Source organism: Phytophthora cinnamomi, assembly GCF_018691715.1.
Source record: "Phytophthora cinnamomi strain GKB4 chromosome Unknown Contig99, whole genome shotgun sequence".
NCBI lineage: Eukaryota > Oomycota > Peronosporomycetes > Peronosporales > Peronosporaceae > Phytophthora > Phytophthora cinnamomi.
Window position 1 is genome coordinate 902,300 of NW_027151032.1, and position 22,910 is coordinate 925,209.

Consider the following 22,910-nt stretch of genomic DNA (forward strand, 5'->3'; position numbering starts at 1 on the left):
CGCGGCGCGAGCGACTGCAGATCCTGTTAAAAGGGCGAAACAACTGGAAGCGATCCGTCACTACGGGTTTTGGTATGTGCAGAAGGCCGACGCAAACACGTTCAAAGCGCTATACTACAAGAGTAAGCTTGGGCCGAAGTCGTTCTTTCAAGCGGTAAAGCAACAAATGACTACCGAAGAGCGACAGGCTTACCTGGCTATGGCTAAGCGCTACCGATCGTGGGTGGCAGACAATAACCTGAACTACTTCTAGTAGTACTAGTAATACTACCAGTACGAAAGAGAGGACGTGTCGTGGGTAGATGGTAATACAACAAGGAATGTGTCTGGGGATGAACGCGTCATACCTTGTACTGGTGTACAAGCTCTTAGCAGCGATATAGTGAATTTTGAACGTTCGTCGGGTACGACTTCCCCCGCTGACCTCAAGCCACCAACTTACTACACTAGCACACGACAGATACGCAGGGGTGGGCTTTACCCTTGGCTATTGCCTATCGAACAAGACTCGAGACCAAACATGCATCTGGCCTCTATTGCGCTTGTTGGCATTGTGGTTTCCAGCTTCCACCGCCACGATATTCGCCCCGTTGATAGCCTCACCGGGGGGCTTGGAAAATAATTACTGAATGTTATTGTTCGGTCGATATACAATAGGGAGTCAATATCAATATATGAAGTATGTATTTGGTTCCATACCACGATAATACTGTGAGGCTTTACTTACACGGAATTTTTACATTACCTGCCGCTAATCTACTACAGTGCGCGATACTAAGTACCTGGGACATTTTGCTGACGTCGTAGTCGAGTTCCGGATCTGCCTGAACTTCTTAAGATTGACTGCGGTAAAGGGGAGTAGCGTGAAGGAGGGGATAAATGCTGAAAATACATTATCTCGATTTCAGCGGCTTCAAGACCTAGCAGTTTCAACAACGGCGCTTAAATAAAAAAAATGAAGGCCATGTTTCTTCAGCACGGTAGGGGATCAATATGGAGTCAAATAGGAAACCCCCACCAGGAAAACCCAACTATGTACATATACATGTATTATGTGCCATATACAATGGCATTTTCCAAACCCTGCCTATCACGATGGTAAAGGTTCCTGCGCGCAATGAGTCCTGAGAACAAAAAAGAAAGAAGAGTTGGTTCAGTTTCACTTTCAAGCTCACCAAAAGCGCTGAAGCGCTGAACAAAAGGCGGCTGAAAGCAATGGGCGATGAGTGGGTTTGGAACCCCGAAGCTTACGGTAGCCTTATATCGGGTGCACGAAAAAAATATACGACGTGGTTTCTCCAGAGAAAACGCCAGGTGCATGAAGAAGGTTGGCTACGGTGATGATGTTTACAAACACTTAGTTGAGGGGGGGGGGGGTCAGAAAACCTTTATTTGTGTTAGTATTTTTACAAACACTTAGTTACTGCGTTCTCCTAAACAATATTCGGATCCAAAGAAAACTTGTGTATCGATACTGTAAAGTCTTCAATACAATCTCACTATCGTAACCTATGCCTTCGAAGCAGGTTTTAGAGCTCTTCACGGGTGGCAGTAAGAAAGAATCATTACCTCGCAAACATTTCTTGCTTCCGACGCGAAAAGCAGATATTTGAAGCCCATGCGCTAGTAATTTCATAGGTATAATTAGTTACCATTGAGCTGTGAGTCGTCCATTCCTCCAAGGGGTCGCACTTTGCTAAAAGACGTTGCGAGATTCATGGCTTCGGCGCGGCATGCGTTGTTAGCTGTGAGCTTCGACAACGAGATCGAAGCACTGTGTCAATTCTTGCAACATGACCTTGATGTTGCTCTTCTGAACCATGAGCCACCAGTTCTTCCGAGTGGCGATGCTCGAGTTCGAAACAGCTCGCAGTCATTATTGGAGGACCTGCTACTGTACTTGACGGTCCTAAAATTTGGCGCCACAGCAGACTCTGCGGGGGGTTCAGTTATTCTAGGTGTCGACCAGCAGATTTTGGCTCGCTGGGAACAGCATGACGTACAACTGCCGACCGGACTCGAGGTTTATATCGACACTTTGCATGGGTACATTGTAAACAACTTCGATCCGATTTCAATCGATTGCCGAGAATCTGAGGTTTTGTTTGCTTTGTGGTACTGCAGATTATTGCTGAATTGCCAGTGGGATGCTGCTACGCTATCCACGCTCAGTCGCGTCGTGAAGCGACTACAAGACCCTCGAGCTCGCCAGCGCCTCCTAGCATTTGCTTTCCAAATACTCCAAGCACCATTGCAGCACAAACCGATATTTTCTGGTCAAATATCAGAGCAAGATGTCAAGTTTTTCGACGAAGCAGTTCACCTGTTGTTACTTGGAGTGACGGACTTGTGGTCCGCTATTCGAAAAGACTGCGCCAAGACAGCTGCCGCTATTGTGTTCGATTTCTCATCCGAAATTCACATTGAGCAGTATATGGACAGCTTGCTCTGTATCGCTATCGGCTCTCGAAGTGTTAGTGCTGACAAAAGCCAGGTGACTGCTTGGACCGAGCGTGAAGGCGCGTTGCTCGCACTTTCCTTACTCCTGCGCTCCATCGAAATGGATTATACTGATGATAAATTCGCAGGCGAATCTAAAGTTTCTCAGGTTAAGGACGACATCAAGGGCGTTTGTGGTGCTCCTCGTAAGCCAGCAGTGAGATATCGATTGGGCTCTCACCAACGGCACACCTTAATCCAGCTGCCCAGATGCTTAGTTCAAACGCTGAAGCCAACAATTTATCAGTGCCTTCGCCACGACCAACTCAGTGTTCGCCAGCTTGCGGCGCAGTGTTTGGTGAAATATGCTTCTCTATGTGAAGAGCCAACACGTCTACTTATCTTTCAGGAGGTAATTAGTAAACTCAACCGCATCAACCGAGAAGACAAAATCGAGATTGATAACGCTATGAATGCTAAAGAGTTGGAACTTTTGGATGCGTTCGAAGCTGAAGGATTGCTGGACGTGCTAGCTCGGATGACTCCTTGTCTTCCGTCGAGCTTCTTGCTGAAACACTGGAAGTTTGTATTCCCGACGCTGGAGAAATATGTCGTCCACATCGCATCCAGTGTTCGACAGAAGAGCAGCACCGTTGTGCTGGCGCTGGCTAAACAATATTCGAGACGTGACAAACATCGTGCAAGTGATACCGAAGTCTCGAATACGCTGTCAGTGGCTGGCGAGGCTTCCTTAAAGCTGATAATCCAGATGCTGCTTTCGCTATCTAAGCAGCGAATTGATGACAGCGACATCTGTTGGCAGCAAAAGGAGGGTCGACTTCTGAGTATTGATGTCCTCATGAACATTCTGGGCGAGAGTCTCCTGTTGTGTCAGTGTGAAGCGTGTAAATTGTTGAAATGGAAGCCAGAACCAACACAGGTTCACCGTCGGCTATCCGGCTCGCTTGCTGACACAAAAACAATTCTCTGGGCGCATGACCAAGCTCAGTCGGCCACATGGATTCTAGGTGGGGATGAAGCGGAGGGGCAGCCAAGTATTCTCACAGAAAATAATCACGACAAATCGGGCCATTTGTCGCTTGTTCACGCTATTGGCATGTGGATCGAGAAGAACAGTGAACAAAATGGTCTTCCTGCCTCGTGCAATAAATTCTGGCAGCAGGTCCTCAGTGGATGTATCACGCAGACGAAAGAGGCTTTCGAGTCCACACAATTTGAGCTTCGCAGAATTTCTCGCCAAGTTCTTCCTGGCCTTATCAGGCTTGTAATTTGGACGGATCAGTTGGAATTCCTAGTTTTGACGCAACTTGCAACACCATCCGCGGAATCATCGTGGCCTTGGGAATGTGTGAAGTACATGCTGTTACATTTACGATATCAAGAGGAAAGCATTGCAGCTCTGGGTGGGAGGTTTGCGAGTTCTATTTCTCAAAGGTTGGCGGTCAATTGGAAATTTGCGTGGAGCGGTATTACCGTTTTGGAGCGCATCACGAAGAACTGCACCACCGACGTGGACACCATCGTAGCTCAAGTGGAAGTAAAATTGATTGCGTTCCTCAGCTTTGGAACATTGGCTGGCTCACCACGACACGTCACTCGGCTTTTGGACAGTGCTTTGCGATTAATTCACATACAATTGCCCGAAACCATGCAACTACGAACGCTGACGGAAGCACAGCACGCATCCTTAAGCAACACGAACTCGCTGGACCGACAATTCAGCATGTTCATGGTGCCAATATTTCCTGCAGTTGTCACAGTTCTCCAATACCTAGCCAACCGCGACGAAGGCGTAGGTTCCAGTACCAATGACATGGATCAGTCACACGAAGATGATTTATCGTGGAGTTCTCGGTGGCTTTGTCTCGAACGGATCATGTTGGCATGGCTCTCATGTGATGACATGTTCCGGTGGATCACACTTAACAGGTTCGAGGCCCAACTCCTGCTCGTGGAAAGCCTCAGTGGCATTCTTCGTTTCTCGAAAACAGATTTATCGCCTTCTGATGAAATTGACGAAGTTGACAGAATCCTGCAGTGCCTTACAGTATTTTCCACTGTGCAAGCAACGAAAGATGCAGTCTACAGCAGCTTGGTGGAGATATATCTGCGAATGTTGTTACGATTAATTAAGATAGGTAACTGTGACACGGCGAAGGTGGTCGTTGCCACTACCCAACTTTACAGCCGTCGACAACAATACCTAGCGATACCTGACACAAAAGCAAAGCCTGTCGAAGGTAGCTCGACTTGTCCGGATGCGGAATCGTGGGACGATTGGGATGACACTGAGGGTGAAATTCAGCCAGCATCTCCTGCCGGTGAAATTCACGAATCTCATGACTCGCTCCTGCGCGACATGTTCTTTCAGGAGGTACTGAAGTCCCTCGATGTCACCCAGTTACGCATGTTACGTGAAGTTGCACGTGCAATTCCGAATCTGGCCGGGGTGCAAGGTGTCCCAGCTCAACACGTCACAGGAATGCAGCAGCAGATTGAAGCTTGCCTGCGCTAGCCCTGCTGACCGCACCATCACCGGTTAAATGCGTATATTCATCAAACATGCACCTGCGCATTGCTTCTTTCGCAAATACTTGCAAACACTGCCGTAGAAGCCACCTAGGTCCCGAAATCCAGACTCAATGCACTCAGACTACCATGTTCCACATCCACATGCAACGTGCTAGTGCTAATATCACCACAAGAAATGACAGTGCGATCTCCCACGTCAGCATCTCTTCTAGCAACCCTTCTGATCTTCCCACGTGTCTCTCCACTTGCGGGTTCACATTCTCCATGTCGAAATCGTCCTGTGAATGACCCTTCGTCTCATGTACGTCTTCAGTCGAATGTACTAATGACTCTCCAGACGTCCGAAGCTCTTCATCTCCACTGCTTTCATCCAGAATACTCCTTTCTGGTTCGTAGTCGCTCGAGTCCAGCCTCCTTTCTCGCGGTCCGTCACTTGTGAAGTAGTCCGTGATAACCTGGTTCGATAGCAAATCCTTCTCGTCCGGTAGCAGCACAGTCGTCCCGAGAGCTTGGTCGGTCGCATCCATCTCGTTTTCTTGCACGGATACGGTCTCGAAGCTGCTCGAGTCCATTCGGTCGACCATTTCCAACCTTGCTTCTCGCAGATTGGTGATCGACGACTTCTCTTGGTGGTCGAAAGCCGTCAGTGACAGTTCCAACCGTCGCAGTAGTGAATCTGCTTCAAGATATTACACTTCCCACGTTGAAGTGACCCTAAGTTACGGGCTGGGGATCAATTCACGTCCCGTATTCCCGACTGGCGCAGCACGGATGACCACTCCGGGACGAACGCTCCGCTTCGTGCGTGGGTCTAGCGACCATGGTGCAGCAACACACCGATTTGCCGTCGTTGATGAGCGATCTGTGGAGACTGAGGAGCCTGAACTAAAACGGGCACGCGTTGATGGGGCTTCGGTTGTCGAAGTGCGCCTTGTTGAGCTCATTCGAGACCTTGACGAAGCTAACGAAGACAATGACAAGCACTACGGACTGTTCGTGTGGCCGTCGGCTCTCTTATTATCTCGGTTTATCGCCCGCGAAGCAGATCGGCTTTGTCGCGATAAAATTGTGCTGGAATTGGGCTGTGGCACAGGGCTCCCGTCCATTCTGGCTGGACTGTGTGGAGCCACGAAGGTTTACCTAACCGACCGAGCCAACGCTGCCGACGTCCAGCTGAATGCAGAAGCCAACATCAAGTTGAATGATCTACAAGGTCGCGCCGAGTTCATCCCATTGACTTGGGGGAATATGCACGTGTCAGACGACATTATCGCCATTTTCAAAACGGTTCAAGTCATTCTCGCCGCCGACTGCTTCTACCAATCTGAAGGTAAGCACTTCGACAGCTCTCGAAATGGTCTATTCCGCCTCACACCTGAGTATACGTTTACTATAGATTTTGAGAAGGTGACCGCTACTGTCGCCCTGATCTTCCGCTGCAGCGCGTCGACTTGCTGCAGGTTCTTCTTCACCTACCAACTGCGCAGCATCCACCGCTCCATCGCTCCGCTTCTATCTCGTTGGGGGTTGACAGCCAAGTCCCTAGACAAGAGCGAGCTGTTAAAAGACGTCGATGACGTCTCACCGCCAGACTTTGACAGCGTCTACCTCTACGAACTCCAGCAAGCATGAAAATAAAGCACACAAAGGGATGGCTCAGCTTCGCCTTTTATCTTCTGTCTCTCACAGCTCCTACATGTATCACTGTTTTCCCACTAACGGGATCTGTCCCTCCAACGATCTAGAGAACATACGCGTGGGGCTCTCGCAGCAGTCTCTTCAGCCTTTAACATGGGAGGTTCAAGTCGCTATTCCCCTCCTCAGATGGATCCCTAAAAACGAGTGAGACCGTGGGGCTTTAGCGTCCACCCGTTGAAATCGGACCACCACAACACGAAAAACGCAGCAAATTAAAGGGGTTTTCCTCACTCGAACTCGAGAGTAACATCACGTCCTCATCCTCGCCATCCACAGCTAAATAGCTTCCAACCAACATACACACAGAGGTATCCATCGTTCATGACCCAGCACCTCCTTCTAGAAAATGCTCTCTTCAAATCGCAGCGTGTCCCTCTGCTCTCTCATTGGCCGAAACTCCACCCATTTACCGGCCAATCGCGCGCCGCTGTGTATGTGGCCGAGCTCCGCCGCACGCACACCCAAATCTTCCAGGAAGCGCGTCATGTTCGCCCGCGTTGCCCGCGTCGCCAGCCTCTCCGCCGCCCGCCGCGCGCCGTCCGTGGCGCTGCGCGCTCTGCAGACCCGCGAGAAGTCGTCGCTGGCGTCGGTGCTCAAGGTGCGGCGCTAAACTTCGCCCTAAACCCCACTGGAAAGATCTAACGTTTACGCTAATTGGCAGCGCGAGGTCGACGAGGAGAAGGCCAACTGCTTCGAGGAGCCGGAGCTGGAGGACCTGCGCCTCAAGGTGGAGTCCGTCTTCAAGCTGCAGGAGGCCCCCGGCTGCATGGACGTGCTGCTGCAGGGCTCCGTGGGCGAGGACTCGATCAAGATCAAGTTCAACGCGCAGGACACGGTGGAGCTCGAGGAGGACGAGGAGGACTACCTGGAGGACGAGGAGGGCCACCAGGAGGCCAGCTACGACGAGGAGGACGACGACGAGGAGGAGGAGGACGAGCTGCCCGGCGTGCGCTTCACGGCCGACATCACGCGCGACAACAAGGGCCTGCAGTTCGACTGCGTGGCCAGCAGCAACCTCACGGTGGAGCGCGTGCGCTACCTGGCCGACTTCGCCAAGGACGCCGAGGACGAGACGCTGTACTTCGGCCCCAACTTCATCGACCTGGAGCTCGACGTGCAGGACCACTTCTACAGCTACCTGGCGCAGCGCAAGATCGACGACGAGCTCGCGCAGTTCATCACGCAGTTCGCCGACCTCAAGGAGCAGCGCGAGTACCTCGCCTTCCTCGAGGACGCCGAGGGCTTCGTCAAGCACTAAACAAACCTACGCAGCTCGTTATGATGATGATGGTGTTTTGCATAGTCTGCTTGAGGCCCAGGACCCCCCGCACAAAATAAACAGTTGTTAGAGCCTCACTGCCATGCCGCTATGGCATTTCAAGTCGCAGACTGCCGTCGCTATTGCTGCTGTTCGTTGTGTCTAACCTTGCATCCGGGACATGACGCTCTGCATGAGTTGCGAGACCTTGGGGTTCGACATGTGGCGCATCGCCGCGGACGGGCCCTCGCTGTCCACGTCGCGGAAGAAGTCCTGCAGATCCGGGTCCGATCGCGCCGCCACGAGCTCGGGGCTGTTCATGAGGCCGCTCATGTCGGGCATGCCGCCGGCTCCGGCACCGGGAGCAGCGCCGCCGCCGCCACCGCCGAGGTTGCCCATCAGGTTGTTGAGCATGTCGGGGTTCTGCATCATGTTCTGCGCCATCTGCATCATTTGCGGGTTTTGCATCATGCTCTGAGCCATCTGCATCATCTGCGGGTTGTTCATGAGGTCGGCAAGGCCGCCGCCACCGCCGCCGCCCAGCATGCTGGCCAGGTTCGACAGGTCTGGCATGCCTCCGGCGCCGCCAGCAGGCGCTGAGGCCGACGCAGCGGGTGTGGACTGCACCTGGCGACGCTTGCGCTCCGCGTCAGCAAGGCCGTCGCGGCAAGCAGCGTTGGTGCTGTCCACCTCAAGTCCACGGCGGAACGTGTCGATAGCGCCGTCAAAGTCCTTGAGCTGCACCTGGGCGCTGCCCATGCGCGAGTACGCCTTGACGTACGACGGCTTGAGCGCGATCGACTGCTCGCAGTGGTCGATCACCTCCGTGTACTTGCCCAGGTACGTGAGCGCCGCCGCCAGGTTCGAGTGGTAGATGTGGGACGACGGGCCGTCGGCCGAGAGCTGCAGCGCCTCGCGGTAGAGCTTGGCGGCTCCCTCGTAGTCCTGGCGACTGAGCGCGGCGTTGCCCTGCGCCTTGACCTCCTCGGCCTTGGCCTCCTTCTCCTCCTTGGACAGCTCCGGCTTCACGTCGCCGAATTTCTCCTTAAACTTGGCCAGCGCCTTGGTGGTGCGCACCGCGTGCTCGCTGGAGCCGGGGGCCGCGCCCTTGAAGAAGCCCTTGGCCTCCAGCTTGGCCACCCACTTCTTCCACAGCTCCGGGTCTGCCACCAGAGAGTAAAAGCCATCAACCAGCCAATCAGCACCTCCCTGCAGCCTATAAGACAAAATATGCAGCCCACGCACGCTTCTGGACGACGGGGTCCTCGTCCACGGCCGCCTCCTGGGCCACGCCGCGCGTGCCCGTCTCCAGGTTCAGCGCCTTGAGCCCCGCCGCGAAGATCTCGTCGAACGAGGCCTCGCCGTTCACCGCCAGCTGCCGCTTCTGCTCGGCGTCGCGCACGTCCACGCCGAAGGCCTCGCTAAGTGATAAATAAAATAAAAATAAAATATTTCAGTGAGTGGAAGATAAAGGTGGAGCTTTCTCGGCTCGTAGCGGGAGCTGGAGAGCGAGACTCACGTGAGCCGGGTCAGCGCCGCGTCTACTTCTTGGGCGTCCACACCCTCGCGCGTCTTGAGCGCGTCCACCCACGCCAGCGCGTTGAACAGCGTCGCCTTGCTGGCCTCGTCCATCGTCGTCACCACAAGTGAATCAAATTCTCCCCTTCGGTTCTGGAACCAAAAACTCGTCAAGCTCGCTGATTGGTGGAAAGTGTATCCATTCGCACTCGACCAATCACAGACCAGCGTATCTAATAGATCGCAGCACTTCAACTATTAGGCATCGTTATCGTTAGACACATGGCTACATTTAGCAAGGATGGAGGAGGAGGCGGTGGCGGCTAATGAGGCGGCGATCCAGGAGCGGCGCCACGAGATCCGAACGAGTTTGAGGGCCGTGGAGAACTCGCTGCGAGAAGCTGGGGCCGTGACGGATGGCTACAATAGCGCGTACCTGCTGGAGTCGACCACTGCACATTGGGACAACCTCCCGTCCGGCGCACTGTTCCGTCGACAGGCAGAGCGCGTGTCCGACGTGGCGCTGGCTCGCTCTGCTGCGCTTCGCTTTGACTTTGACGCTCCAGACGCAGTTCGGTATCACTGGAGAGTGACACCGTTGGGCGCGGACAAATGCCGTCGCATTTGGAGGCTGTTTGATGCGGATGAGGACGAGGTGTGGACCCATCGAGAGTTCCTCGAGTACATGGCGGCGTTGAAGTACTCGGCAGCCTCGCCCGAGATGAAGGCGTTTGAGGATAATGCAGAGGTCTGGAGGATGTACATGAGCGACATGTGCGAGCTGGACGAGGACGGGGGCCTCACGTTCGACGGCTTCGTCATGTACCGAGAGCTCATTGAAGACGAGCAGCCCTTGGCGCGAGATTTGAGCTTGTTGGGTATTCCATTGGAGTGGGAAGAACTGGAGAGGGTCGAGAGTATTAAGCAGCTATTCGATGAATATGTGGATGATCCGTCGGGGAACGTGACGGCCAGAGCTGCGCAGTACTTGTTGGCAGAGATCGGAGTAGTGCTAACGAGTGAAGAGACGACGGAGATCATTGAGAGGAGGTACCAGCTTGAGCGCTGTCTCCGCTTTGTACATCAGCTGAAGCGTACGTTGCGGCTGTTTGGGTACCGTCAGAAATCGACGCTGCGATTTACGAACGAAGGTCTAGGGAGAGATGAACGCGGTCACATCGAAGAGGAGTCCAAGATCTGCAGGGCTGGACTGCTGAGTCTTGTGTTCTCGTCGTGGAGTCCCGCAGTGAAAACGGTGAGTGACTGTGCTTGTGTCGCGATTTCGCCTTGTCTTTTCCTGATAAATGTTGTCGTACACGTGGTGTTGGCAAAAGCGCTGGTGCAGATTCTTATTACAGTGTCGATTGCAGTCGTTTTGTGCACTGAGGCGCCTCAAGCGGCGAGCTCAGTGGATCTTCACGTGTATTCGCCAAGCTGCAGCCACTGGATTGTTGTCTTCGAGCTGTCTACAGTCCCGTACCCCTGGGGCCGATCGTGGAGACTACCTACTGAAGGTGGACGTTGGACCCAAGTTTTCCACTAACGCAACGATCCACCTTACTTATAATTCGGATGCTGACTGTGAGTAAGAACTATTGTTCCGATCAGTGTTGGCAAAACTAATCCACTCCATTCTGCGCTGTTCGATGCTTTTAGCTGCTGCTGCGCTACATGAGTTAAAATATCTGGAGCGAGGCGCCGAGTGTTTCCTGTACGTCGACTTCACTTGCCGAAATGGCACGAAAGGTTCGTTCGCTAGAACCTATTCTGTGTAAATTCAGAAACTTGACACCTTGGTATGTTGTACTGGTAGAAAGCGATGGCCAACTGTTGGTCGAGCGATTAACTTGGTTTATCGGCGAGTACTTTCGAGAGCACATAGAGACACTGCCGTACTTTCATCGATGGTTTGTCACGCTGCCAACAAAAATCCAACTGCGCTTGGGACCAACTAGCAGCGGGGCTGCTGGAACATCAGCGATGGTAATTCGTCTTGTGATTCTCTTCACTGGTAAGATGGACCTATATCAGGTGATGCAGACGCTGGGCTTGCCGTCATCGATGCAGTTTGACCACCTCATACAGCGATTTTCTCTGCGCTGGCTGTGCAGCCACTCTTTGGAGGATCTCCTTGTCACAAAGAATCTCAACCTTGGGTCTCAATGGTCTTGTCGGACCCAAGTGGATTTGCGGTTAAATCGGCAAGCGTGGGCCCAAATTTTTGATCAGGTCGCACACCAACTCGACGCGGAGCTGGCACATGAGCGCGAAGATGCTAAGTATATAGCTCAAGTGAAAGCTGAACGTGAGCAGAAGAAAAAGAAGTCAGTGGTGCCGAATTTCCGGCGTCAGTCGAAGCGGCCAGACAATCAGCACGACGCAGAGCTGCCAAATGCAGGCAACAATGCCGAAAGTCGTCAAAACATGTGGATCAGGTCTCTTCGATGTTTAGCTTTTCCACTCAAACATTCGCAACAGCTGAGCTCGACTTGGGCGTTCGCCAACTTGGGAACAGCATTCCGCGAAAACCAATGGCTTTACAGTGTTCTTTCTCCTCAATGGCATGAACTGCTCAAGCGAGTGCTAGAAACTCCAGGTGGTCTGGCCGCGGAGTGGAAAGCGGCGGGTGAGTCGTTGCGAGCCGAATTTGCTGACACCAACTATGCGAAGGCTGGGGCGACTCGTCCTGTCCTCGGACACCACACAGCGTCACGGGTGACAGGGTCGTCTACAGAATTTACTCTTGCACCCTTATCAGCAGCAGCGACGAAGGCCCCGCCAAGTGCGAGACTGGCTGAGCCGCCAAAGCTGACAGCACGGCAAAGCCATATTCAGCATGAGCCGAGCCAACCCACCAGCCGCGCGGCCGAAATACCAGAGGAGAAAACCACGGAAGACCTGTTGCTGGAGTTCTACGATTTGTGTGCTCGGCACCTGCAAGGAGTACACGTCGTGCGAGCTGAAGCTGGCACGAGTGGGGTCACTTGTGTGCTTGAAGGCTGGAATATCTTCAGCTTGCTACCTAGAATTCACCAAGGTCAGCTTGTCAAGAAGGCTTCTTTGATTCGATCGGGCGCGTTCTCCTCGCGGCAGCCGCTTTCCAGCCGAAGCATCCCAGGGCTGTAGAACTATTGTATCGGCAGCGGAGTTTACAGCAAAGAGACGGGGTATACGACACGATGAGGCTAATAGGTAGATCAGGTTGTATTCTCAACAGAACTATCCACGCCGACAGATAGTTGGTGCTGCCCTTCGGAGAAAAAAAAATGGTAAAACCCCGAGGGCGGTTTTCTTCATCATTTCTACCTCTCGTTGTCAAACGCACAAACTACTACTACTACTATGTAGCACAAGCAGTGTCCTTTGCAACAGAGCTGCCCTCGCGTGTACGGTGCTGCTACTACCGGCCACCAGCGGTCTCGACCAAAGTGCCATCTCGCTGAGATTTGAATTCTGCCGACAAACCGGGATGAATGCCGCACCAAGGCAGAGCAGTAGCAAGGCGGTGTTGGTCTTGTGCTGAGCGGGCATTACTCTGTGATATCGGAGATCAACCAGTATTGAGTATGTGAATATGCAGAGGTTGGAAGGCGGATGGTCAGTGTAACTATGACAAAGTGTAATGCTCACAGAAGGAGGAGAGACCAAAACGGTCCTCGCCCCTTTCACGAAATACGGAATTAGTTATCTTCACTCCAACGCCAGTGCGCATGCCACGCTACAGAATAAGAATACACGCAACGCTCCCAAAACCCGCGGCAGCTCCTCCTCCTTATGAGGTAAAATCGATACTGAACGATACGAGGAGACAGCGGCACTTCCATTGGACGGGAGGCGTGCATCATTTCACTTGAAATTTGTATGTGGGCATACCCTCCGATGATTGGTCAACCAAGACAGTCTTTGATTGGTCAAAGCAAGGAGCAATCTGATTCGCAGAAAGGGAAGTGTAAACTACACTTTTGGTTTACCATTTTGTTACGCGCGATGACGCAAGATCGGCTGCAGATACTCGACGTCGACGTGTCCGTGCAGGCTCCCGCTCGCACGGGAGCTCCAGTCCAACTCAGTGACAATCAATCGATCGCCGTATGCGATACAAACCGCGTAGTTGTGATCGCCAACGGCCGCTTCGTCGACTTGTACGGCGCCAGCAACAAAAGTTTACATCCGTTCACGTTCCTGCACCAAATATCGCTTGGGGACCACGTAACTCGCTCCCAAAGACCATCCTTTGACGGTCAACACAATGGCGATAAACTTGACTGGAGTGTGGTGGTGGCTACGTGCGTGGCGTTCCCTGTTCCTGGTTTTCTGCTTGTCGCCGCTTTCGTGGAAGTTCCAGACGCTGAAATATCGGGAGACGGTGATGCGGTTGAACCAACTAGAGCGACTTTCCTGCTTGGTTTCCGGTTATATGCGGGGTCGGCGTCTCAGTTTGTTGGCGTTGTGGATGGTTCCACCCCTCGGCAAACGGCAACGACTGTGCAGGTTCATTTCAGCTTCGTGGAACCGGTCGTGGGCAATGCGGGGAGGGGCATTCGGTGTCTGCAGCCTTGTCGGCGTGAGATGACGCCTGACGGAGGAGCAGTGGATGTGCTCTTTGATCACTCGAATGTGGTTGGCGTGTTTAATTGGAGAGAGCGATTTAGTGACAGGCAGGTTTGCTTGGCGCGCTTGAAGCAGCAACCGCGAACGTTGGTTGTGGCAGAGCGCAGCAGTGATGGCCGATACCTTCTAGTTGGCGACGCTGGAGGAAGACTATCACTGCTAGACTTTCGAGATTTCCCGTGGGTAGGGTATGGGATATCTTCGAATGCGCAACAATTACGAGGCAAGCGGCTCGAACTTGGTGTTTGCTCTCGCTCTGGGGTGATAGCGCGCGACAACCCGTTCGAGCATGTGCGGCTTGTCCATTCGACAGCAGCCTCTGACTCTAGTTGCGCCCATACAAGTCTTCGTTGGTGGGTCTGTGGTGCGCGCAATGAACAGAAACAATTTGTTCTTGCTGGTAAGCAAGACGGGTCTCTAAGTGTACGTGTCTGGCTTATTTGACGAGTCTACTGTGAGAAAGTTAAGTGATGGTTGTGGTTCAACATTGCACAGGTGCTCAAGTTCATCAAAGAAAATAGCGATACTGACTTCAATGTCCAGCTCAAAATGATTCAGGTTTGTCGAGGCGTGTATATTAAATCCCTTTACACCCCTTACTTATAATGTTACCGCAATACGTTAGATATACCCAGGCTTGGTGTCGGGCACTCATGATGCCATACGAGACATTTCAGTGCCAGTGAGGTCTTCGGCCACAGCGACGGACGATGATTTCTTTGAGTTTTGCACAGTTTCGGAAATGCGTTGGAGGACGTGGCGAATAAAGGTTGAAGATGCGCCCCAACGATATCGCATGCAATGGCCGTCGCTGAAAGAATCGCTCGGTTTCCCAGCATTCGCAGTAAGTTTGCTATAATACTGTGCGTATACAGCAGATGCATGCTGACTAAAGTGCGTATGTTGCTGTCTGCAGCTTCGGGTCAGTGCGTTCAAAGATTTCACTGTGCTGCCAAACCATGGTGAATTTTCGAAACTTTTCACCGAAGCGTTGTCAGATTCAGCTCCGGATCATATCACTCGGTCGCCGATCTGGTTGATAGTAGCCGATGATCGTCTACAAGTCGTTGGATTGGTGACGAAAGCCCCCGCTGTAACAGCGTCCGACTCAGAAAGCAATCCAAGTGAGAAGAACGACTGCGACAGCAGCGACAAACAGAGGGTATGCGAGGAGATGCAGGAAGAAGTATCAAACGTTGATCACACTGAACGAAGCGAAGAGGAGCAGCGTCGCTCTGGGCCCGCAACACTTCAAGAAAGGTACAAACTTCCCCCGATGGAGTGGAAGACGAGAACCTCCGCACTAGGGGATCAAACCAGCCCGAATAGTCCACCTGATCAGGGAGGTGACGCACCCAGCACTGCACGAACGTCAAAGCTCAGTCGTGTCGACTACAACAAGCGTGTTGCTTCCGTCATCCAGCGTGTCGAGGCCTTGAGTGGCGTCATGCAATCGATGCGTACGTCTTTTCAGTTGTTCTCAAATGACGTTCAGCAGCATATGAATCTCATTTCGGAACAGCTCGACGAGGTTAGTCGCCGACGAGTCACGGAAGAAACGGCCCAACCTTCTCGAAGCAGCTGAAGGCGAGCTCACATACTGGTTGCTCCGTCAGAATCGAGGCAGAGGTCATGGAGAAAAGCTACCTTCAAGCCCAAGCCGAAATGGCGCGCTTTGGTGCTGGAAGTGGATCCCAGGGAGGCATGGAGAGGCCCAATAACCAGACACCTTCACCTGTGATTCCGCACGTGGTAGACAAATACGACCCTGACCACCCAGACGCCGACTGGGGAGGCTACGTTCGCCGTTCGGCCAAGAAGCGTTTCTACACGAATCAATCCTCTGCCAAAGACGTAAGTGGTGTCGTGGGGCTGTTTGAAAGATCATAATGCACTAACCGACTGTTTTGCGTAGAATTTGACCTACGACGAGAAAGGTGGCATCATGCCGCGTGATCCGGCCGACAGCTCCTCGACATCAGGAAAGAAACTGTTTGAGCCTAAGCAAAACTCTTCGGGTGATCAAGTCCCTGGCATTCCCTTCCAGAGCGCTGTCTATCAAGTAAGCAGGCCTGTATTCAGCATATTTGAACGTACATTAGCGTGACGATTTTTTTTTTTTTTGCCTACAGGTTGGTCCAGGGAATAATGTAGGCTGCAGCGACTGGAAAACGTAGGTGACACCTCAATAGTATTGGGATTGTAGTTACGCGTATCTCAATGTGAATCTAGATCGTACGCGTTGCAAACGTCAATGGAGGCGACACCGAAAGATAACTATGTACTCGGCACACGGCAGAATTCGCAGCACAAACGCCATGTGGCCCCAATGGTAAACGTCACTTAGATGCTTTCGTTGAGGTGACGTAGAAGCCTTCTAACCCGACAACTATCGTGTAGTATGAACAAGGTCGAGGAGGACGACAGAACTCAGCACGGGCCCAGTCTCCTTCAACTCCATGGGAAAGTGGCCAAGGCATGCCGCCGCCATTAAGCGGGAGTTGCAGCAGCGGGTCGCTATCAGGTCGTCGAATCGATTCGCGTCGATCCCTACTTGCGGGGATTGGCAAGCTTGTTGCTGCTGAGGACCTTAGCGGAATACTCCCGTGAGTTTGCAAGCGTTCTCCATTGATCATAAGCAAACAACTCTGAATGCGTGGTGATTTCTAGGCCCGAGCGACACTTACCGGAAAGCTACACAAACCCTACGTCCAAGACGCTTCTCGCCGAGAATTAGTGCGTTGAACTTGGCAAACTGAGAGCGTTGATACATAAAACTAACTCATTGCTTTTATTTGTTCTCGTAGCCATGGAACGACGCTAGGATACACAGGCCGTCGGAAGTACTAAGAGGCGCGATATGGAACGTGATGAAGCGAGTTAATCCGTTAACAACAACAAGAATTTGTCGGGTAAACCCCTCCTTGTGCCAAGGTTACATCGAGTGCATGTCGATCCGAAACGCCACGAGACTGATGATAGCTCCCAGTAATGAAAGCGCACCTCCGACGAACACAGGTAGCGCGTACCCCAGCGAAGTCTCCACCAGCGCAGCACCCACCAAGAAATTTAGTAGCTGACCAACGCAGTTGGCTGAGTTCACAGCGCCAACGTACATGCCAACGTGAGCTGAATTCCCAAACACGTGAATGATGATAGGGACGATGAGCGCGAAGATCGTAGCCTGAGTGATGGATGTCAGGACAACGATCAGCACATCCAGAGCCACAACCTTCGTGAACGCCATGACCATCAGCAGAGCCTGCGGGATGCACGCAACTGTGATGACCCAACGCGCGCCGAGACGATACACTAGGACCGGGAGGACCCACGAATACAGGTAGCCGAGCACGTTGAAGAGCAAATCTGCCAGTCCACCGGCAATCTGAACACCATTGTTGTAGTGTTCTTGGTCCTCCGTGCAGTGTGTGTGTTCGCAGACATCCGCGTTAGTTGAATTGCCGCCAAAGACTTCGATTCCAAAAAATTGACCCTTGTTGCCGTTGTAGGCTGTAAAGCCAAACTGGATGCAGAAAAGCACGAGGCAGTAGATCGTCAATGTACGAGGCAGCGTCTTGAGACCATGGTAAATGCAGGAGAACGCTTCGCCAATGCGCTTCAAAGTGCTAAGAGCTGTGTCGCCTGAATTCAGCTCCACATCCTTCGATGTCAGAATCTGTTCTTTGGCGAACACGCAGACGGCCCCAACGGAAGTCAACATGGTCACTGAGAGCATGCCGAGGAACCAACGTAGCGTCAAGTGTGCCGCACCGAAGATGTAGATGTAGCCAGCCACCCAAATCGAGCCGAGGGTTGAACTGGCCTGTCCGATGCTTGCTCCTAGCGTTTGTCGGTCGCCAGCAAAGTCTGCGATAATGAGGAACGCTGGCGTTTGCACCACGTTCACGGTGATATCCATCCATGTGTAGAACAGAATCGTGAGCCAAGCGGTACATGGACGGTTAGTTCCCGAGTCACCAAAAAGTTTCCCCAGCTCACGCGTGAACCCCATCAACGTCCAGCACACCGCACTCGTTACAGCACCATAAATCAAGAACGGGCGGCGTCGACCCCACTTGAACGTACTACGATCGCTGAGAACGCCAATTGTCGGTGCCACGAGGATGCCCGACAGCGGGCCGATCAGTTGCGTTAGCTGCACGGCAAACCGTGGTAGCAATGTGCCGAGATACGGCCCGAGAGCCGCCCATTGCGCCGACCAAGCCATGTTGGTAGCCATTCGAGGCAGAGCAAGTAGCACGAGCATCGCGACTGAGCATCCAGTAGTATGCTCGCTTTCTCCGGAGTCGTTAAGGTCGAGATGCGAGAAAGTAGATAATCTCGGAGGGTGTTCAGGCAGCCCCAACGCGATCGGTTCTCGGTGAGGCGGAGACTCAGCAGAATCGTACGTCGGCGTGGTCACATCAATCTGCGCGGTCATGATGCCGAAGAATTGTCACTGGAGATTAACGACGGCGGCTTGTTGGCAGATTCAAGAATGACCAGTCTTCAGGAAGCAGAATGCCACACCCCCAGATAGATGGAACGAACACCGGGCTTGATATGTTCAAGTTCAACAACCATTTAGTCTCACAAACAGGTCCGATCGCCATTCACGCGCGCAGGCGTCAGCGAATAATGCAGCAGCAGGAAGACAGCAGAACTCATACGCACGCACATTCGATCGGTTATCAGATCCACCTCCCTGTTCCTGCACGCGAACTACAGCACCTTGATACTCCTCGCGTGTGTACTTCAGGAGGATTTCCACCCAGCGTGCCACTAAACCAATATCGCGTACCATCCAGCACTCTCCCGTGTGCTATTGTTTCCGTCCATTATTACGACGCCAGGTCACTCCATCCAATCTGCAGCGCGCAGATTCAACCAAGATGCACCTGGTGAAAGAAAAGTTTAAGCCGAGGCATTGGGCTTGTTGGAAGAGCGTTCTCTTGCGTCCCGCATGGCCTGCCGCATCCTCTCCTTCGTCTGCTCCTTCAGAGTCTGGAAAAACGCCATATCATCCTGCAGCTCGACGAGCAGGTCGTGGCCCATTCCGCTTTGCTGGGCCTCTCGGTAAGACCTCCTCAGCCCCTGCAGCACCTCCAGCACGTCCTTCAAGTGGTGCGTGTCTCGATCGCGCTGCTCCGTCATCCTGTGCCACTCCTGCAGCTGCATCTTGGTCTTGCCCAGCCGGATGGACTCCATGAGCTGGTCCGTGACGACCGTCCGGCAGTTGCCGCACAATTGTCCGTCGGCCGCCACGTTCTGCGTGTACGAGTTGGCGATGCCGCTCAGAATCTCCAGGTCCGTGGTCGGGTTGGCTGTGCTCTTGCCCAGGCTCGCGTTGCTAGGGTACTGCATGGGCAGCACGGGCACCAGCGTGGGCTGGCCGCCCTCGTAGAAGCCCTGCAGCTCGGCGGCCGTACCGGAGCCCACTGCAATTGCACTGGCGCCGGCCTCGGTCTGCGTCTGCGTCTGCAAGGACATGGTGGGCAGCTTCCTCTTGTTGTTGACGATGACCTGCACGTCGCTCTCCGTGGCGTTGCTGGCGCTCTCGTCGTCTTCGGTCTCGTCGTCTCCTGCTGCGGCTGCGGCAGCTCGGCGCTTGTCCGCCTGGTCACTTTCTCGGAGCAGAGACGGTAGTGCGCCATTGCTGCTGATTGTATTGGTATTATTATTATTGACAGGGTTGCTCGAAGTGGGGGCGACTACGGTACTGGCAGTACCGTCGTAGCGGCGCAGCAGCTCGATGTAGCCGCCCTTGTTGTCGTTGGCGTTCGGCCCCTTCTTGATGGGCCGCAGCCCGCGCCGGTAGCACTCGGCGCGCAGGTCGTGCGCGCGGTGCCGCTCGTACGGCTCGTGCAGCCGCCGCGGCTTCTGCGCCACGTCCGCGTCGCTCGACAGCAGCGAGTCGATGTCTCCGCCGCCGCCGCTTTCCATGTCCGAGGCCTGCTGGCTGGCTTTTGTGCTGGACGACCTGTGTGTATACAACGACGTATACCTGTGTATACACTGGAAATGCCCTCTGATTGGCGGAAACGCGGAATGGCTACATGTATTGTATTGATCGCGCCAAGTTGAAGTGCTTGAACGGCTCGCAACGGCGAGGACGAGAGTGTCTGCGCCATGATGCTGCCGTGGCTCGCTAGACTAAAATGGGAGATAGGTCCGAGGATGACAGGCGCGTCTACGAGCAGATACGGAGGTGAGCATGGCAGCGCGAGCTAAAAGAGGCTAGCGTTGGCTCGGATCAGACGAGATGTCATACCCCTGGTGTATTTCTGTCGAGGTTCATGGTTCCCTCTCTGTCGACCATCACGTGCAGGCAGTTCTGCATCCCACACGAGCCGAGCGGAAGGAAGAGAGGAAGCAGTGATGGACCCGTTCGCAGCCATCGCCGTGGCGCCGATGGACCCGGCGGCCGAGGTGACTCGGCTCAAGGGCGAGGTGCAGGCCAAGGATGAGGCTCTCAACGCGCTCAAGGCCAAGACCAAGGCGTTCGTGGACAACATACGCAGCCAGTTGGCCAACGAGACCAAGAAGGTGACAGCGCTCGAGGAAAAGCTCAAGCAGGCGGCGGCCCCACATGCTCCTGTTGACAATGGCCCGTCGCAGCAGCAGCAGCAGCAGGGCCTGACTGAAGAGATTGAGAAGCTCAAGAAGGAGACCGCCGCCCGCGAAAACGAGCTCAAGACGAGAGCCAAGTCGTTCGCGGACGCCATGAACTCGCAGCTGGAGGCTGAAAAGGAGAAATGCCGAAATCTCGAGTCGCAGCTTCAGCAAAAGACCGAGGCTCTTGCGGCGGCGAAGGCTGCTGCTGACCAAGCAAAGGAGATGGATTTCCTCGCACAGCCAGCGCCTGCTGGGTCGCACACGGACGAGGAGTTCAACGCGCTACAGTCTCAGCTGAATACAGCCAACTTCGAGATGGTAGACATACGCGAGCGTCTGCGCAGTGTCGAAGCTGAGGCGTTGCAGTCGTCGCAGCAAGCAACGAGTCTCCGTCAGGAACTCGAAGCGCTTCGTGTTTCTGCGGAGCAACAGCGCAGTCAACTGCAAGCTGAGGTTGATGCGCTGAAAGCCCGAGAGATCTCGTTGACAACTGAGCTCAGCTCTCAGCAGACGCAAATGAAGGCTGAAGAGAACAGTTTGCTCGAGGCTGACATGGCCAAGATCAAGGAGCTGGGGTTCCAGCTTGAGCAGCACAAGATTGAGAACCAGCATCTCCAGAAGCAGCTATCGGACAAAGATTTCCAACTTGAGCAACTGGACAATTACCGACTTCGAGCGGATGAAAGCGAATCCAAGGTGCTTCGGAATCAAGCCGAGATCGCATCGCTTCAAAGCCAGCTACAGGCCAAAGCTGATGAGCTGGCATCGTATTCGTGTGGCAAATGCACTGAGCTGGAGGACAAGCTTGCGGAGATCACCCAGCTGTACGAGAAGGTCAACCTTGGTCGAAGCCGCAGCGACAGCTTGATCGCGGAGACGCAATCTCAGCTGGGTGAGATGCAAACTATCAAGCAGCAATACGTGGCTTCCCAGGAACGCCTGGACGACATGATGAAGCAGAACCTGAAGCTCAACGAGAAAATTTCTGAAAAGGAGATCGAGGTGTCCACGCTGAAGGCCGAGATGAAGAAGTGGAGCATGGAAATGGCTGAGCTTCAGGCGCAGCACACTACTCTGAAATCGGATAGCTCCGAACACCGCCAACGTTCCGAGTCCGTCCATGCTGAGTTCCAGAAAGCGGAGGGATCGCTGAAGGAGTTGCAAACTCGAGGCGCGCAACTTGAGAAGAAGAACCAAGAGCTGTTGGCGTCGATCGAGGCCATCAACAAGGAAAATACTGACAAGCGCCAGAAGGCGAAAGCGCTCGTACAGGCGCTGGTGAGCGAGAAGACTAATTTATTGGAGGCGAAGAGTGAGCTGCAGAAGGAGGTGAATCGGCTGCGCATGGAGGTCAACCAGCGGAATGTCGACAATGAGCAGCAGGTGAAAGAGCTTCAAGAGCAGAGCAACGAGAAGGCAGCTCAAAGTGCCTCGACCATCCAAAGTCTCACCGATGAAATTGCGTCGTTAAAGCACACGCTCGCCACTGTTCAGGAGTCCGAGAAGGCCCAGCAACGAGCAAAGGATCTCGCTGCAGCCAAGCGCGAAATTGAGGACTCGAACAAGAAGCGTTTGGCAGCGAAGGCGGAGACACAGAAGTTAGCTGCGGAGCTTGAAAATGTGCACAAGAGCCTCGACCATATCACGACGCATGTCAACGCGAACTGCACCGAAAACATACAGCAGATTGCTCTAGTCCAAGGACATGTGACGGAAGCACTCGAGGTTTTGGAGAAGCGTGTTGGCATAGCTCAGAAACAACGGGCCGAAGACGACACAGCCGAGATCGTTCGCAAAGCGGAGGCACTTCGTAATGGAAACGGACCGCAGAGTCCCGGAGCGAAGCGGTTGGAAGAGAATGTCTCGCGTGTCAGCGAACAGGTTTGTAGATAAAATCCCTGGATACGATGCTCGCTATCTGACTGACGGCATTGTGTTGTTCTTCAACAGATACGACAGCTTGTCGACATCACCGAACGCTTGTGTGATATCGCGGTGGAGCAGAACGAAACTAATCTCAAGGACGTGATCATCAACACGTTCACGCAATGTTTCTCAGATAAACTCACGGCGATTTACTCGAAGGCCGACGAGGCTGTGAGTCTGTTGGGTGCACACGGGCCAACGTCAGAAGGTGGTCACCCAACAACGGTTCGACCCAGCTAGCACCATGACAGCAGACAGCTCGATTATTAGTATTTGCATACTTCTATGACAA

At 53.4% G+C, this 22,910-nt stretch overlaps 7 protein-coding genes across 8 annotated transcripts; 4 read left to right on the forward strand and 3 right to left on the reverse strand.

The window, feature by feature from the left end:
* Positions 1-5,108: 5,108 nt before the first annotated feature.
* IUM83_08565 (uncharacterized protein) lies at positions 5,109-5,576 on the reverse strand (the record flags this gene model as incomplete). The annotated part of the gene is made up of 1 exon (XM_067932945.1): positions 5,109-5,576. The coding sequence occupies one exon, from the start codon at positions 5,574-5,576 to the stop codon at positions 5,109-5,111; it is 468 nt and encodes a 155-aa protein (XP_067783449.1).
* A 187-nt stretch (positions 5,577-5,763) lies between these two features.
* Positions 5,764-6,624, forward strand: IUM83_08566 (putative N2,N2-dimethylguanosine tRNA methyltransferase; the record flags this gene model as incomplete). The annotated part of the gene is made up of 2 exons (XM_067932946.1): positions 5,764-6,322; positions 6,389-6,624. The coding sequence occupies 2 exons, from the start codon at positions 5,764-5,766 to the stop codon at positions 6,622-6,624; spliced, it is 795 nt and encodes a 264-aa protein (XP_067783547.1).
* A 550-nt stretch (positions 6,625-7,174) lies between these two features.
* IUM83_08567 (Mitochondrial glycoprotein) lies at positions 7,175-7,948 on the forward strand (the record flags this gene model as incomplete). The annotated part of the gene is made up of 2 exons (XM_067932947.1): positions 7,175-7,288; positions 7,352-7,948. The coding sequence occupies 2 exons, from the start codon at positions 7,175-7,177 to the stop codon at positions 7,946-7,948; spliced, it is 711 nt and encodes a 236-aa protein (XP_067783546.1).
* A 162-nt stretch (positions 7,949-8,110) lies between these two features.
* Positions 8,111-9,580, reverse strand: IUM83_08568 (Hsc70 cochaperone; the record flags this gene model as incomplete). Its single annotated transcript, XM_067932948.1, has 3 exons — positions 8,111-9,111; positions 9,194-9,369; positions 9,468-9,580. The coding sequence occupies 3 exons, from the start codon at positions 9,578-9,580 to the stop codon at positions 8,111-8,113; spliced, it is 1,290 nt and encodes a 429-aa protein (XP_067783545.1).
* A 187-nt stretch (positions 9,581-9,767) lies between these two features.
* IUM83_08569 (uncharacterized protein) lies at positions 9,768-16,927 on the forward strand (the record flags this gene model as incomplete). 2 transcript variants are annotated; one of them, XM_067932949.1, is made up of 18 exons in its annotated part: positions 9,768-10,721; positions 10,812-10,874; positions 10,939-11,047; positions 11,123-11,212; positions 11,280-11,477; positions 14,346-14,368; positions 14,459-14,500; positions 14,573-14,635; positions 14,703-14,921; positions 14,994-15,039; positions 15,190-15,337; positions 15,694-15,931; positions 15,993-16,139; positions 16,210-16,250; positions 16,310-16,409; positions 16,478-16,683; positions 16,748-16,813; positions 16,885-16,927. In XM_067932949.1, 18 exons carry the CDS (start codon positions 9,768-9,770, stop codon positions 16,925-16,927), a joined length of 2,796 nt encoding a protein of 931 aa, XP_067783447.1. The 2 variants fall into 2 exon arrangements, with proteins under 2 accessions (XP_067783447.1, XP_067783448.1); XM_067932950.1 differs by having other exon boundaries at positions 10,801-11,047.
* A 2,064-nt stretch (positions 16,928-18,991) lies between these two features.
* Positions 18,992-20,020, reverse strand: IUM83_08570 (Acidic chitinase; the record flags this gene model as incomplete). Its single annotated transcript, XM_067932951.1, has 1 exon — positions 18,992-20,020. The coding sequence occupies one exon, from the start codon at positions 20,018-20,020 to the stop codon at positions 18,992-18,994; it is 1,029 nt and encodes a 342-aa protein (XP_067783325.1).
* A 435-nt stretch (positions 20,021-20,455) lies between these two features.
* Positions 20,456-22,858, forward strand: IUM83_08571 (Lysosomal thioesterase PPT2-A; the record flags this gene model as incomplete). The annotated part of the gene is made up of 2 exons (XM_067932952.1): positions 20,456-22,573; positions 22,643-22,858. The coding sequence occupies 2 exons, from the start codon at positions 20,456-20,458 to the stop codon at positions 22,856-22,858; spliced, it is 2,334 nt and encodes a 777-aa protein (XP_067783473.1).
* Positions 22,859-22,910: the final 52 nt, after the last annotated feature.